At 36.6% G+C, this 17,649-nt stretch overlaps 2 protein-coding genes across 2 annotated transcripts; both read left to right on the top strand.

The window, feature by feature from the left end:
* The first annotated feature begins 465 nt into the window (after window positions 1-465).
* On the top strand, window positions 466-1,404 carry LOC113199165 (olfactory receptor 4S2-like). Its single transcript, XM_026412043.2, has one exon. It carries the CDS (start codon window positions 466-468, stop codon window positions 1,402-1,404), a length of 939 nt encoding a protein of 312 aa, XP_026267828.2.
* Window positions 1,405-16,481: 15,077 nt separating this feature from the next.
* LOC113199145 (olfactory receptor 4M1) lies at window positions 16,482-17,423 on the top strand. Its single transcript, XM_026412030.2, has one exon. The coding sequence runs from the start codon at window positions 16,482-16,484 to the stop codon at window positions 17,421-17,423; it is 942 nt and encodes a 313-aa protein (XP_026267815.2).
* The last annotated feature ends 226 nt before the right edge of the window (window positions 17,424-17,649 follow it).

Below are 17,649 nucleotides of genomic sequence, written 5' to 3'. Positions count from 1 at the left end.
AGGTCTCAAAACTTAATTTATGCACTTAATAAATAATTTTAGATTTTTCATTCCAAAGAGAATTCCTGAGGAGAAAGAAGAAAGAAGTGGAGGTGACAAAGGAGGTGAGAAGGGAAGTAGAGGAAGAGAAAAGGGAGAGAGAGGTGTGTTCTTGGAGATTCTCTGTTGAAGGAACCACTGAGCTAGAGCTAGTCCTAGGTGTGTTCTTGTTTCATAGAAAAGAACCAGAAAACGAAAAACCAAGTAGGACAAAATGTTTAATGTGAGTCAATAAAATTGATGAGAAAAACATACATAAATCATGTTTAGGAAATATAAAGCATTGTCTCCACCATACGTAGCATCACTTAGATATTTTCATGCAATTGTTCTTGTTATGTTTGCCCATGCTTACAGTGGTTACAACTTGTGTTTATTTTTGCAGTGAACCAGAGCCACTCGCAGGTCCATCCTGCCTGGGGACCCATGGAAGTCGCCAACAATGTCACTGAGTTTATATTCCTGGGACTTTCCCAAGACCCTGGGGTGCAATTGATACTCTTTGCCCTATTCCTCTTCTTCTACATTGTGATCATGGTGGGAAACTCACTAATTTTGCTTACAGTCTTTTCTGATCCCCGGCTACACACACCCATGTATTTCTTTCTCAGTAATTTGTCCTTTGTGGACATTGCCTATTCCTCAGCTACCGCACCCAAGATGATTGCAGACTTTGTTTCTGACAAAAAGACCATTTCCTACTGGGGCTGTATAACTCAGATGTTTACCTTCCACTTTTTTGGATGTGCTGAGATTTTTGTTTTGACTGTCATGGCTTTTGACCGTTATGCTGCCATCTGCCACCCCCTCCGCTATACTACCATCATGAGCGCCAATGTTTGCACCCTCTTGGCATCACTGTCCTGGTTGGGGGCCCTGGGTCATTCTTTTGTCCAGACCCTCCTGACCTTTCAGCTGCCCTTCTGCCATGCTCAGGTCATTGACCACTACTTCTGTGATGTCCACCCCGTCCTAAAACTTGCCTGTGCTGATACAACCCTGGTAAATATGTTGGTGGTGGCCAACAGTGGTCTCATCTCCCTGGGGTGTTTCCTCATTCTTCTGACCTCCTACACGGTCATTCTATTTAGCCTTCGGAAACGGTCTGCAGAGAGCCGTCGCAAAGCCCTCTCTACCTGTGGATCTCACCTGACAGTAGTAACTTTCTTCTTTGTCCCTTGTATCTTTATTTATCTCCGCCCATCCACCACTTTTCCACTGGATAAGGCTGTGTCTGTGTTTTATACCACCATCACCCCAATGCTAAACCCACTTATCTATACTCTGAGGAATGGAGATGTGAAGAATGCCATGAGGCGTCTCTGGAGCCACAAGTCCTCTTTGAAGGAGAAGCAGAAGAGATAGTTGTCAGAACTGCAAAAGCAGAGAATTAGCTGGTACCTTCAGTGATTCCTAATTTGTCAAAATTTTAATAATTAGTTCCTGAAACTATCTTGTACTTTTCATCCAGCAGAGAACAGTTTGAATCTACTGTATGGTGGGTTAAACTTAAACTTTTCCACACAAGGTTTATCCTCTTTTACCTATAGTGGAAGACACTCCTTAGCATCTCCTTTCCCTGCTTCAAATCACTTTCTTTTTTAAAAAATTTTTATTTTTGTAGTTGTAGATGGACAGAATGTCTTTTTTATTTATTTATTTTTTTAATGTGGTGCTGAGGATCGAACCCAGTGCCTCACGCATGCTAGGAAAGCACTCTGCTGCTGAGCTACAGCCCCTGCCTTCAAATCACTTTTATCTGCGTGAAACATGCAGTAAACTACTATTTGGCAATTTTGGATGGTGGTACAAGGGAATGAGAGTCCCAGGGAATCATATTCTTTCTCTTAGAGAAAGCCTAACTTCCCAGGAGCTGCATTCTTGTTCCCTCTCTCCTTCCTGCTTTCTTAAGTCTTTCTCACAAATATCATAAAATCTAGTAGGACAGACAGATTTATAAAAAATAATTTTAATATAATATATAACAAATGTAGACATAGAAATATATGCTGCCTATGATGAAGGAGTTAGTATAAATTGAAGAACTGCTCAAAGAATGGTTTCTGTCTAGGGAAAAAAATGAGGGAATTTTACATATGTTGAAATGGAAAGAAATTTTCTAAAAAGTCCCTTTTGGAGAATTTGAGTACTTTCCCACTTCAGTAATGTAGTCATACTTTTACTAAAGCAATCTTACTTTTATTTTCCCCAACACACAGACTAGATTAATTAAAACCAAATGAACTGGTATTTGAACTGTTGAAAAGACTAAGTCAAGAACTTGTGGTTCTATTATAAATTTTGATTAAAACTGTTTTCAATACTCAAAAAGGACAAAATGGAAAAAATTCATTTTGTTTCTGGGGTTTTATTTGGAAAGCTAGAAAACAGCTGGATATCCTCAAAAGGCATTTTTATTCTGAGGAATTACTTTAGATTTTGTCTGGTATCTTTCAAGAGTTCAGAGATGTTTATTTTTGTCCAATGTTTATTTTCTGTATGCTTTATGAAACCCTGTATAAACTCATAAAACATTATTAGACATTTATTTTTGATTTGTTGTTAGTGGTTTTAACCTCATTTCTACAACTGATCAAGGGTATAAATAATGCACATTGCTTTCTGCTCTTAACGTACTGCGTAGCGATGGCTTCACATTAGGCACTTGTCAGTTTCCCAGTTGCCGATCCAGTATTCACTATTCCTTTTATTTCTCTTAGTAACTGAGACCTGACTATTTCTGGTAGTTCTGGGGAAATTTTGCTCTGTTCTGTCTGTCTTTGGCAGCTGGGCATGAACTAGGGGATGCCAATAGTAACTGTGGGGCTCTTTTGAGAACCCTTTGAGGTGGTTTCTCCATGTTTTAGCCCTTCCACACACCATCAGCATTAACGTTTCTTTGTATTTCCTTATACTCATTTTTAATTTTTTTTCCCTGTGCCAAAAGTCACTTTTTTGCTCTTATAACTCCTGATTTTTTAAGATAGATCAGAAAAACACTGAAATTATAATTAAAATGGCCAGTTATATTGGGTGTTCTCCTTGGAGCTAAGTATAATAATATAAACAACAACAATAACAATACTCGGGGGAAAAGTTCAGATCAACAAGATAAAGAAGACAGGACAGAGGTTAGAACAGCAGACAAGGTTCCAAGAAGAAGAGAGAAGGCAAAGACAAGGCAGGGTCGATGAGCCTGGTTCTAAAGAACTAACAAGAATGATGAGGAGAAACTCACCTCCTGGAATCTCTGAGGTGTTTTGGACACTGGTCAGGGAAATGGTCAGGTGCAGGGGTGGTAATGGAGATTAAGAGAAAGAAATAGTTCACTCTCCTGTGCTGTCTTTCTATAACTCACCCCTAGTTGCCAACAGAGACATATGATTTACAAATAGAACGTTGTCATCTTGGCTTTAAGACACATAAGGATGGGCTGGGGAGCATGGAGGCCTTGGGTTCAATCCTTGGCACCAAAACAAATATCCTTCTTCTTTTTTCCATTTCTGTTGCCCACTGTGCCAACTACAGCTGTCACCTGAAGAGTGCGTGCCTTTGCCTCCTCCTTGCATTTTGTTATTTATTTTTTTGGTACTGGGGATTGAACTTTGGGGTGCTTAACCACTAAGCCATATTCCCAGACCTTTTTTTTATATTTTATTTAGAAACAAGGGCTTACCAAATTGCTTAGGCTGGCTTTGAACTCACGGTCCTCTTGCCCCAGCCTCCTGAGTCACTGGGATTATAAGCATGGGCCACCGTGCCCAGCTTGCATTGAATTCTTGATCCTGTCTCTTCCTCTTGTTTTGCTGTGTCACAATGCTCCACACTCTCAAAGAACATCTGGGAAGTAAATTTTATTAGTCTTGCATGATTCAAAATGTTTATTCTTTCTTCCTGAATCTGAAGGCTGGCCTTGTCCTATGTAGATTTTTTAGTCTGAAAATCTATTTGAAGATCCTCTCGTATTGTATTGTAGGTTCAGTTTTGCTCTTACACTATTCAGATTTTTGCTTCATTATTTGTAGCCAGTGTATTTTCTCTTTCCTAATGATTTTATAATTTCAGTCTCTAGGGTAACAAAATTTCATGATAGCATGTCTTGGCATTTTTGAAAATTAATTGAGGTGGCACTCAGTAGGTCTTTAATATCCAGAGCCTTAAACCTTTCAGTTCTAAAGGTTTATTTATTTATTTATTGTTTCTTTTAAATGTCTCCCTTCTGCTTTCTTTGCTCTCCTAGAACATCTGTGAGTGGAGATCAACTTTTTTTAGATTCCCTGTAGGAGTAAGATCATGCATTCTTTTTTCTTTCTGTGCTTGGCTTATTTCACTTAACAGAATGTCCTCCAAGCCCATCTATGATGTCACAAATGACAGAATTTCATCTTGTTTATGGCTTAATAGTATTTCATTGTGTACATGAACCATATTTTCTTTGTTTATACTTCAATGGAAACTACAGTTGCTTCCATTTCTTGGATTATATGGAAGTGCTGCAATAAACATGGGAGTGCAGATACCTATCTCTTTGACTTAGTGAATTCCTTTTCTTTAATACACACCCACATAGGAACTGTTGGATCATGTGGTAGTTTTTAGTTTTTTGAGGCATTTGTATTCTTTCCATAGTGGATATATTAATTCAATTTCTCACAGACAGTGTGTAAGGATTTCTTTTTTTCCACATCTTCATCAGCATGTTTTATCTTTAGTATTTTTGATAATAACAGTTCTAAGTGAGGTATCTAATTGTAGTTTTGACTTGCTTTTCCCTGATGATTACTAATTCTCAGTATTTTTCATATATATGTTGACCATTTATAGGACTTCCTTTGGGACATATCTATTTAGATCTATGGTGTATTTTATTTGATTTTTATTTTTGTTTTGCTGTTGAGGTTTTTTTTTACTTTCTTATGTATCATGAATATTAATTTCTTGTTAGATATAATGTTTTAAAATATTTCTTCTTATTCTGTAGTTTTTCTTTTTGCTCTCTGATTGTTTCATTTTCTATGAAGAAACAATTTTAGTTTGATAGAATTCTATTTATCAATTTTTGCTTTTCTTTCTTATGCACTTGGAGTTATTTCTAAAAAAGCCCTTACCCAATCCAAAATTCTGAACTATTTGTCCTTTGTTTTTTACTAGTACTTTCATAGTTTCAAATCTAACATTTAAGCCTTTAATTTGTTTTGAGTTGATATTTGTAACTATTAAGAGATAGAGGTCATTTTATTCTTCAGCATGTGGATATCCAGGTTCCTAGTACCATTTATTGTTTTGACTGCCTTTTCCCCGTATGTCTTCTTGTTTTTTTTTTTTTTTTTCTTTTTGTTACTGGGAATTGAACTCAGGGACACTCAACCACTGACCACATCCTCAGACCTATTTTGTATTTTATTTAGAGACAGAGTCTCATTGAGTTGCTTAGTGCCTTGTTGTTGCTGAGGCTGGTTTTGAACTCACAATCCTCTGCCTCAGCCTCCTGAGCACTGGGATTACAGGAGTGTGCCACTGTGCCCAGGTCTTCTTGTCTCTTTTGTTAAAAATCACTTGAGTAAATGCATGGAGTTATTGTTGAACTGTTCCATTGGCCCATGTGTCTGGTTTATGTTCCATTTGGTTTGCCTTGATTTTTTTGCTTGCTCATTTTTTTTGACTTTTGAATTATGAGTCTCACTACTTTGCCCTTTTTTTTTTTTTCTGCCTGCGCTCAACAATTCTCTAGTTTCTGCCTCTTAAGTAGCTAGGACAGCAGACACATGCCACCATACATGGCCATGCGTCTGTTATTTTGAATTTTTGTTAGGCAATTCATAGGTGATGTCATATTTCCCTGTTTTGTGGTTGTTATGATTTAGATATGAGGTGTTCACTGAAAACTCATCTGTGAGACAATTGAAGAAAGTTTTGAGGTGAAATTATTGGGTTTTGACAGCCTTGATCTAATCTCTGCATTAATTCATTGACATGGATTAATTGGGTGGTAATTGTAGACAGATTGGGTGTGTCTGGGAAAGCCATGCCTTTGGGGTTTATATTGTGTTCCTGGTGACAGGAATTCTTTCTGCTTCCTGATTGCCATGTTCAGAGCTGCTTCCCCTCTTCTGCCATGATATCCATACTCACCTTGTGTCCAGAGCAATGGTTTGGCCATCTGTGGACTAAGGCCTCTGAAACCATGAGTCCCAAACAAACTTTTCATTTTCTTCTTTGTTCTTGTTGTGTCACAGTGACAAAAATGCTGACTAAAACAGTGGTGATCTTTGGTTACTAATCTCAGTGACAAAAGTTGCTGGGATACTCTGAAGTCAACTGCTATAGAGTATACAGCAGAAATTACTCATGCTCCTTGGTGGTGAAATCTGTAGGTTCTCGTGGTAACTGCAGGATGTACTGAGGTCCTCAGCACAGAAGGCCACTGGAGTCCTGCTTAGAGTGGGATATGGAGACCACCTGATTCTCACCATATGGCTGATATTGATGGTCCTGATACTTTCTTTTTTATTCTATCCATTGTCACACAAATGTCATGGTCAATCTCTCTAGCAATCTGGTTAGGGAGAAACTGAAAATTTTTTCCTGAGCTTTGTCCCAGTAGGATGGTTAGACTGATTATTCACCTCCCTTGCCTTTTCCCTGTGAGAGCCAGGTAATTTTCTCTCTATGCTGAGCACTGCCAGTCTGAGAAATGAGATCATCCAGGCAAAATAAAACTGTTCTCCGATTTCTTTGCTTGCTTGTACTTGGGGGTTTTCTCCTACTTACTGCTTTAGCTTCTTAAACAACTCTTTGGCTACTCAGAGTTGATTTTATGATTTTTAAATTAGGTGGTTTTTAAAAAAATATTTTGCTATTAATTTTGATTAAAATATTGTAAATTCTGCAGTTCTCAAATGTAAATACAAAAAAGGATGCTTTTATGTTTGTTGATCAAACTTCATGTGATTATTTAGCCAAAACAATAAGATAAAAAAATCAATATTTTGTGAAATTTCAAATGAAGTTAAATTGGCAATATTTGTATTTTCATATAGAATATTTCTAAGTATATAGTATTCTGTTGAATATATTTGTGTTTTTCCTTTTCCATTGTGCTTCACTGCTTTTTTTAAAAAAAAGTATATTTGTATTTTTATATAATTTCTTTAAAAAATATTTTTATTTTGTTTGTTAATTTTCAAGTGGTGCTGAGGATTGAACCCAGTGCCTCACATATTTGAGGCAAGTGCTCTGCCATTGAGCCATAACCCCAGCTCCTCTTCATTGTATTTTTATCAACCTCATACTGATTATTTTATTTGGTCTCAAACAAGTGATTTTAGGAGAATAATTTCTGAAAGATATGAGATTGTGATCAGACTGATAGAATAAAACTGAGGCAAAACCCATTGATATTCCTTATAGAATTTTATTTGTTAAAGTGGACACTGTGAGAAAGTAATTAATGTTAACATATGAGAATGAAGACCATAGATGTAATAAAATACAATGTAGTTAATCATACATTAACTTAATATTTACAGTATACTACTTACTGTGGTCAATTTTGTTGGGCAGGATTGGTGCAACAAAATTCTTGTTCTCCTGTAACTGATTATATAGCTTATAACTCACAACATTCATAAGTGGAAGGATAATTGCTGTGCAAGCTGTTATTTCTTGATTATAGATACAGACAACTATTTTTGGTTTTACATATAGGGTAGTCAATTATAAGTTGATTTGTAGATTATTTTTATTATTTTTATATTATTATTGTTTATTATTATTAATTATTTATTATTATTATTTGTAGATTATTTTTCTCTTGTTATTCATTGAATGCTCAGTGACTACAACAGTGTCTGACATGTAGGTAATTATTAAGCACATGTAGAAAACACTGAATTAAGTTAGAAATATACTTTGGCTTAGGAGTTAATATGTAATTCCTTTCTTGCAAACATGGGCAAAATATTTAAACAATTTATACAGTATTAATACTGCATTTGGACATATCTCCACTTCCCCAAGGATCAAGCATCTCTAAACAATACAGTCTTGGACAGTGGATTAGAAATGCACATTTTATACTAGCGGGTCTATTATTTGTCATCAATTTTCTACCTTGAAGCCTGGGAAATTCTTGTCTTGTTCTGTGTAACACAAAAGTTGTGTTTCTATGCTCATTGGATGAAGCACACATAAACTTTAAAATTATTCCCTCTGGGTCTTATTTTTACTTGGCTGTCCCTGGCCTCCAGAGACTTGATTTTCATAGTGAAAACCCATGGTACTAGTTATCTCATTGTTACATCAGGACAGGAACTGATATATGCCAAAACACAGGTGACAAAGCCCTCTATTATGGATGTGGGAAGAGGCATCTTCTACCTCCCACCATTCATAGCCTCTGACTACACCAAGACTGGCAAAGTAAATTGGTAGGTGGAAGAATATTGTTCAATGTTTCCTTAAATCACTTTATCTTTGAGACAACAAGATAGTAAAAATGATGGGGATAACAATGTAAATGCTCAGAGGTTACAGGTAAGAAGCAGTAAGTATCAAGTAAAGAAGTGTCTTAGGGGAAAACAGTGATGTGGTAGAGCAGGGCTTAGCCCTGGAAGTGGTGAACAAACGGATTCTTCATTGGCTCGATCCCACCAAATAAATCAGCTTAGACTGGCATCTGAATAGGACATGGAGAAGACATCTGGATCATTTCATACTTAGAACATGAGCTATTCTTGAATAAGCTCAAACAGAACACTATTCTGATTTATGGGTCCTCAAAGAGGATCTTCCAAAAATTGAATACTGTCCCTCTTGGAAAACAGTCAGGAGATACCCAGAGACTTTTAGTTACTTCTTGTGATTGCTTTTCAAGTGAGTACTGTGAAGGGGGTGAGAGAAGGGAGGTCTTTGACATGTCATTTTGAAGGGACTGGAACTGGTAGTAATAACAATGTTGAAATTGAATAGGAAATTAAAAACAAGAGAAAAACTTAAAATTAAAAAAAAACTCTCTTAAAAGTAGAGGGTGAAATAGGTATTTAAAAAAATCCAGGAAACAAGATCAGGTCTTATAAAGGAGAGCTAGAAAAAATTTGCTAAATGAATTAGCAAAACAATTATGTTTGAAATTATTTAATTTTTTCCCTTTGAAATAATTTGTTAATTTATTTATTCACCTAAAAATCCATGTAATCACCAGGCATGGTGGTGCATGCCTGTAATCCCAGTGGCTCAGGAGGCTGAGGCAGGAGGATCATTGAGTTCGAAGCTAACCTCAGCAAAAGTGAGGCACTAAGCAACTCAGTGAGACCCTGTCTCTGAATAAAATACAAAATAAGGCTGGGGATGTGGCTCAGTGGTTGAGTGCCCCTGAGTTCAATCCCCAGCAAAAAAAAAAAAAAAAAAAAATCCATGTAATTATCCATCTATCCATACAACATAAAAATTGAGTACCTAGTGTGCCAAGACTTAGGCACTAGACAGATGTATACCTGCTCCATGACCTGAAAGGGTTCAGAGTCTCTGGAATATTTTGGTCAAAATATACACTGAAAATTACGATGCAATGAGTTAAAATTTCTATTGGAAGTGTGAACAAAGTAGTAGTTCATGGGAGCCCAAATGACAACTTTATGGAGTTTGTTAGAAATAACAGAGACAACAGGATGTGGTGGCACACAACTGTAGTCCCAGTAACTTGTGGTTAAGGCAGGAGGATTGCAAGTTTGGAAATCTAGTGAGACCTTCTCTCAAGATGAAATAAAAAGGACTGGGTTGTAGCTAAGGGTAGAGGGTTTCTGGGTTCAATCCCCAGTATCAGTTGAAGGGCAGACTCAGACAAAATTTCAGGTATTTTGGAAAGGAGACTTTCTGAGAGTGACTAAGAGATTGAATAATAATGATTTATGAATAGCCATAGGTTTGTTGGTTTGGGAAAAATGGGAGAAGATGGGATGTTTAGAAGTCAGGTGCTCCTGTTGTTATTTCTACGTTATTTCTTAGTCTTGTTCCTTGTTTTCCAGATACAAGAATAATAAAGCAAATATTAAGGGGCAATATTTTGGAAGCATATGTTAGGATGATGGTTTCCATATTGAAAGGAGAAATGATAACAATAATCATCCTTTATTATGGTTGATCTATGTCCCAGATATTTTTATAAGCTTTCCAAAATGGATTCACTCATTAATCCTTACAATAATACCTGTAAAGTAGGTGCTATTGTAATCCCATTGCCCTGATGGGGCACATTGAGGCAGAGAGAGATGAGTTCCCAGGATTACACAGCTGGTAAGTAGTTCAGCTGTGTTAGAACCAAGGCACTAATGATTCATATTTATTATAAGAGAAATACCCCAGCACCAGGTTATTCTAAAAAATGGTCATGTTAAAAACCACCCTTCCCTAATCTAAATAAGTTTTTCTTGACTAGTTTACTATGCATAGGCAATAATGTGTACAGGAAATGAAGGTAATTTAGGCATCTTGGTATTTTCTGTTACTAGCTTATTGATGAAATTCAAGGTCCCCAGCTTCCCCCATACCCAGCTAGATAACGAAGATGCTTTTGTTACTCCCTCCTCACTGTGTTACACAATAAGACAGGCGAGCTCCATTTCTCTTGAGTAGGAAAACTGCTTCACGTTATTTAGGTATTGTACACATCTACAATGGTGACACTGTGACTCCTCCACATGGTTCTCACATAATTTTTACTTTACCTTTGTGGATTTTTCTCTCAATCTAATTTTATTTTCATAGAACCTTTTAGACCTAGAATATTTCTTAACATTCTAGTTAAAATTCTTCATATTTTTATGTAGAAACTGCTTTAGAAGAAGGTTGAATGACTTTCTCAACATCACAGAGATTTGTGTGGCTGATCTATGATGTGAATGAAAGCTTTAATTATTTCTCAGTGCATCTCAGACTGGGGTATAAGTCAGTACTTCACTCTATTAAAAATCTGAATTCTTTGAGAAGATTTGGAAATATTTTAAAAAATACAGATGTGTGTGCATGCGTGTCTCCATGCATGGAACATTTATAAGTTGTAAAGATACAATAAAGCCTTAAATAATGACCTTGTTTATTTGATTCCTTACTCCACTATTTCAAAGATATTTTTTTTTAACTTTATGCTCTAGTAAGTAGTTTAGCTGTGTTAGAACAAGGCACTAATGCTCTGTATCTGTTATAAGAGAAATACCTCAGTACCAGGTTATCCTCAAAAATGGTGTAGGACAGTGTCTGGAAATAATTTCTCATATCTATATATTTTCTAAAAATCTAGTACCTTCCTGCTGCACTCATTTACATTCTCCCCTGCACTCCCACCCCAATTTCACCACCCATCCCTCAGTTTTTCCTTTACTTTGATAGACAGCTCCTATACTACAGAGGTTAATGTGTCTTCCTTCTCTGGGGAAGGTTTTTCAATAAAATATCACTTGAAGGAATCTATTTAGGGATTTTTCTCTATTATATAATATTTTAAAAAATCTACCTGTTGGTAGCTGTGTAACCCATAACAATGTAATGTGGCCATCCTTAGGAAAAAATAGTACTGCTATCTTTTCCTTTTATAGCTTGTTTCCTTCATTAATATTACCCCCCTCGGGGCTGGGGATGTGGCTCAAGCGGTAGCGCGCTCGCCTGGCATGCGTGCGGCCCGGGTTCGATCCTCAGCGCCACATACCAACAAAGATGTTGTGTCAGCCGAGAACTAAGAAATAAATATTAAAAAAAAAATTCTCTCTCTCTCTCTCTCTCTCTCTCTCTCTCTCTCTCTCTCTCTCCTCTCTCACTCTCTCTTAAAAAAAAAAATATTACCCCCCTCTCTGACTCTGTTTTCCCTGTCTCTCAGTTTCAGCTTAATCCTTCTTCCTATGTTGTTGAAGTAGATACTGAAAGCATTCCTTCTGGCTGTGAGCTCTGCAGTTACCTAGAGTGGTCAGGGTGACTGACTGACTCTGGGAGATACTGACTGAGTCACTCACATATCCATCTGAGGAAAATGAATGGACAATGATTCAAAAAAAAATCTCTCTTGTATCTCAGTAAGCCAGTATTTCCTGATTCAATTAATTTTTCACTATTTTGGGATCTATGTGATAGCCTTCTTAGATTCCTCAAATTAATGGGATAAGAATTCTCTGTGTGGTTGCTCAGAGGCTGGCTAGATTCATGGATGAATATTGTATGGTAAGTAAGGAAGAATTTCTGCACAGATTCCTAGTTTTCCCCAAACCACTGGTTCCCTTGAGTAGAGTTCACAGTTCACTCACTACAGGGAGGAACCTGTACTCCTAGGTGTTACTGTCATCCTCTAGATACTACGTCCCTGTAGACTAAGTGAAGAACGGGAATTCACTGGGTGGTATTTGAAGGACAGCAGCTTATATCCAGAAACTGGGGAGGCGTACAGGATGGATGGCAGGATGAAGTGAAATTTCCTTAACCAACCTACTCAGGTGCTTTAAAGTAAGCAATGGTTTGGAATAGATATCCTTCCTGAATGGCAGCTTCAGAAAGAAACGCCCTAACTCAGTCTCCATGGATGGCTCATATCCCCCAAGAATTCCCCACAAATGCAATTTCTCACTCTGGATTTTATTGGCACAATTCCCAGTCTTTCTTAGAATGTGACAGAGCATACCTAAATATGTGTAGTAAATCCAATCATTGTTCATAGTACCTGAGCTGCCTCATTTTAGACACAGAGGAAAAGAAAGGCCTTCCCCTAAAATAGGGATTTGCGTTCAAATTTCAGCTGACTTTGGTAGGTTGAAAATAGAAATATGCAGAGTCACTACTAAATCCTATCAGTTGTATTTTTCTAAACAAACTATTCATTTTTGTAAATAACTGTTGCTATCTCTTTAGTTGAGCTTCATGTTTTCTGCAAACATATCTCACTATAATTTTAATCATATAGCAGCCAGGGTGATATTCCTAAATTATAAAATCTTATTCATAAACGTCCTGGACTTTATTCTATACCTTACTGGAAGCTGTTAAAATCAGATTTTCTTATCGTGAGTTCCATTACTCAAAATTACTCTAGTCTGCTCTTGTACCTCTATCAGCTTCAAGTCTTTTACAGTTCTCAGAAACCTTCCCCTCCTGCAGGTCCTTTACACTTACTGTTCTCCATTTCTAAAATGTGTTTCTCTTGACCTTCAGAGTTGGTTGAAATGTTGTCAAATCAGAGAAGCTTTTCAAAACACTCCATCTCTACACTACTATATACCACCATAGACCACAACCATTTACTCTCCATTGTAATTCCCTTATCTTATATTCTTGTCCCTTGTCACTAGCTGTAATGATTTACTGTACTTATACACTCATTTGTTTACTGATCTATTGTCCCTGTTTCTAGAACAGAAGTTCAATGAGGTAGAAGCTGCATCTTACTTGCTCATTGATGTATTGTTAGCAGTTAGCACACAGTAGTTCCTCAATAAACATTTGCTGAACAAACAAATTTATAATTTACAGTGACACAGAACTCTATATTCTGGGATAGAGCTTTTGATATCACATGTAAAGATTTGTTTTGACATGTGTTAAATGATAGATGATGGCCAGGGTCACAATTTTTGAATGTTTTATAAATTCATGTTCATATTTACTGAAGTGGTATGTTATAATTGTGTGTGTGTGTGTGTGTGTGTGTGCATGTGTCTGTTATGTGTAGTGACTGACCATTGTTAGCTTGGGGAATAGAGGGCTTCATTGGCTGCCTGACTGTTGGATTGAGATGCTGCAGTTAAATGTTTCTTTTCAACTTGATAATTATGAGGAGAGAGGGAGATATGAATGCTTTATATTTTCTCACTAAGGAATAAATCAGGTTAGTTTTGGTTGTTAATGCAAAGTATGTATCTTTACTTTCTAATTTGACATTTGTATCCTGAGCATTGAAATGTGAAAAGGAAATCTCTTTGATACCTTTTAAGGTAAAATGATCCTTTCTGTTCAATATACCTGAGGTGCATCTGTCTTTCCAAGATATCAACACTCATTCACCTAAATTATTTCTGTGTAGGTTAGTGACAGTTTCCACTTCTTTTTTTTTTGATGGGATTGTACAGAATAGGACAGAGGAGAAAAAGGTGACTTTCTAACAAAGATTGGAATGCTATTGCTGTCCCTGTGAAAATGAAAAAAAAAATGCTTAGGGTCTTGTAATAGCATTTACTGCTTCAAAATATTCTTCTCCTTTTAATAATAAGAAATTTGTTATTTAATTAAGCAAAAAAAAACCTAACCAGTTGTGGTGGTGCACCCTTGTGAGCACAGCTACTCAGGAGGCTGAGGCATGAGAATGGCAAATTTGAGGTCAGCCTAGGTCACTTAGCCAGATCTTGTCCCAAAATAAAATTTAAAAGTTTGGGGTATAGCTCAGTGGTACAGCACTTGCCTAGAATGTGGAGCACCGGGGTTTAATCCTCAGCACCACAAGAAACAAAAATGAAAACAAAACAAAACAAAAATGAGCAAATAACCTAATCACTTCATCTGTTTGCATAATATCAAAATATCCAAATGAACCAAATAATCATAATGTGCCAAATGCTCCATGTGAATATTTTCTTAATGGTATGAAACTCTTAATTTACTCATCAATGTATGTAAATGAGTATCTCGTGAATTTGCAACCATATCTTTGCCCTGTTGTTACTTACAAAGGCTATGGAAAGCTTTCTCCAGATAATAAAGTTAAAGTAATGTTTTCTGGAATCTAGAAACTATGTCATTGCAGACAGCCAAGTTTTTAAGAAGGTGAAGGGTTGAAAACCGGAGGCATTATTTTTCTTTTTATCAAAATCCTTCTAAACTGAATTTTAAATGTCGTCTCATTCAACATGATTGTCTCTCTGAGGTCCATACTGGGCAATTCACTAGCATGGGAACACTTGGTTCTTTGCTAAATAGTCTCACAATGCTGGGCTTTCAGAGTGCTTTCATTTTCGTCTCTCATTTCTTGCTATCAGATTCCTGGAAAATACTGGTGTTTTCTTGGTGTGTCTACTTTTATTAAGTCTCTCATCATCATAACACAGTTCTTATACAGCATATTGAAAGTGATATATTTATGTTCATTAAAATTATGTGCAAATTGAATCAGTAGGTTCCAAGGGAGAAACACTGGGCTTTTTTAGTTGATAGTATGCATAGTGTCTGTAAATACTTGTTATATATATATATATATATATATATATATATATATATATTTGTTTTTATAAAACCTTATCTTTTTCATATTTTCTGTTTGTTTTTTGTTTTTGTTTTTGTTTTAAGAAACACTGAGACAGTATTATAAGTCATCACATCAGGAAAACAGAAGCAATGTTCTAGCAATGACTGTTGGTTGCAAGAAATATCTGCTTTGGAGTGGCAGTTTTGAACATTATTTAAAAGGGAAAATGTATTTGGATAGAGAATGATTATCTCATTTTTATTTGATGGGGTTTCTTCTACATAAAGAGTCAAATTCAATATTGGACCTTACGCAGAAATCTAAATGTAATCTTTGCCCCACTTTTTCCTTAAAATGGCAAAGTGGATCATTATAGTAGAGGATAGGAATGGTAGCAGATTACAACAGTTATTATTATGGCATTATGTAAAAATGTGGATGTATAACCAATGTGATTCTGCAATCTTTGTAATGTTTTGAATAACCAATAAAAAAATATGCTTTGTTGATGAGCATAGTTATTTTTCAGATGACTATACCTTCCTCCTGCCTTTCTAAGACAGTGGATAAACTTCAAGATCAGTGTATTAGTGGGTACTGAAGATCTGGTCACAGTCAGAAAGATTTTCATACAGACAACCTGGATTACTGTCAGTGGTGGCTGTTTACCTATTGGCAAGAATTAAACTGACAGCTTTTGTTATTCAATACACATGAAACCCTGGGGTCACTGTTATTAAATATGGATAGATCAGTGTAGGTGATGTTATAACACAAGGTTAAGTTTTCAAATTGGCAAGTTTTCCCAACAAAAAGGATCTAGAAAGAATAGGCTGCATTTCTAATTACCAGTCTGAAATTTGGCTAAACTCAGAAAAATTGCACATATTGCCTATCAATGTAAATATTTGGAGGAAGGATTACTTCTGACTTTCAAAAAAAATGGATTTTATAGAATGGAAGAGCTGATTGGCTTTCAGACATTTGATACATTACATATGGTTCAATGTTTCTAATGTATAAGGTTGTCATTTACTTCTCCCTATCTTGGTTTTTCAAATACAAGACAGGGTAAGCAAATCTATTCGTATCCTAATGCAATCTCAACAACAGCGAATAGAGGAAAATCTTTGAAAACAGTGATATAATTCTAGTTAAATGATATTTGGAGTAATTATCATTTCTTTATTTTTCATAGCCATATTATGGGGAAAAAAACCTAATTGAAGAAATGGAAACTGCAAATTACACCAGGGTGACAGAATTTGTTCTCACTGGCCTATCCCAGACTCGGGAGGTACAACTAATCCTCTTTTTTATATTTCTATCCTTCTATTTATTCATCCTTCCAGGGAATATTCTTATCATTTGCACCATCAGACTTGATCCCCATCTGACTTCTCCTATGTATTTCTTGTTGGCTAACTTGGCCTTCCTTGATATTTGGTATTCCTCTGTCACAGCCCCTAAAATGCTTGTGGACTTCTTTGTGGAAAGAAAGACAATTTCCTTTGGTGGGTGCATTACTCAGCTCTTCTTCTTGCACTTTGTTGGAGCCTCAGAGATGTTCCTGCTCACAGTGATGGCCTTTGACCGCTATGCGGCTATCTGTCGTCCCCTCCACTACGCTACCATCATGAATAGACGTCTCTGCTGTATTCTGGTGGCTGTCTCCTGGATGGGGGGCTTCGTCCATTCTATAATACAGGTGGCTCTCCTTGTTCGACTTCCCTTCTGTGGGCCCAATGAGTTGGACAGCTACTTCTGTGACATCACACAGGTTGTCCGGATTGCCTGTGCCAACACCTTCCCAGAAGAGTTGGTGATGATCTTCAGCAGCGGTCTGATCTCCGTGGTGTGTTTCATTGCTCTGTTAATGTCCTATGCCTTCCTTCTAGTTATGCTCAAGAAGCACTCAGGCTCAGGTGAGAGTACCAACAGGGCCGTGTCCACCTGCTATTCCCACATCACCATCGTGGTGCTAATGTTTGGACCAAGCATCTACATTTACGCTCGTCCCTTTGACTCGTTTTCCCTAGATAAAGTAGTGTCTGTGTTCCATACTGTAATATTCCCTTTACTTAATCCCATCATATACACATTGCGAAACAAAGAAGTAAAGACAGCCATGAGGAAGTTGGTCAACAGATATATTTTATGTAAAGAGAAGTGAAATATAAATGACATATTTTCCAATCCTTCTGATGATCATTGAGTTAAAGTAGGAGGCATTTGCAGTGGTAATAATGCTGCTTTACTTCCTCATTTTACCTGAGTTTCTCTCATTATTATTTTCTTCTGTTTTTCTTTATGACGATGGGAAAAAAAAGGCATTAAAATGGAAACAAGTTTACTTACATGCACCCTGAAGTATCTGGCAGATCATTATTAGAATTTGA

The sequence above is a fragment of the Urocitellus parryii genome, chromosome 6 (genome assembly GCF_045843805.1).
Source record: "Urocitellus parryii isolate mUroPar1 chromosome 6, mUroPar1.hap1, whole genome shotgun sequence".
Lineage (NCBI taxonomy): Eukaryota > Metazoa > Chordata > Mammalia > Rodentia > Sciuridae > Urocitellus > Urocitellus parryii.
This window is presented reverse-complemented; position numbering and strand designations above follow the sequence as displayed.

Excerpts from the sequence above, each read along its gene's own strand:
- LOC113199165 (XM_026412043.2), top strand. The coding sequence starts at position 466 with ATGGAAGTCGCCAACAATGTCACTGAGTTTATATTCCTGGGACTTTCC.
- LOC113199145 (XM_026412030.2), top strand. The coding sequence starts at position 16,482 with ATGGAAACTGCAAATTACACCAGGGTGACAGAATTTGTTCTCACTGGC.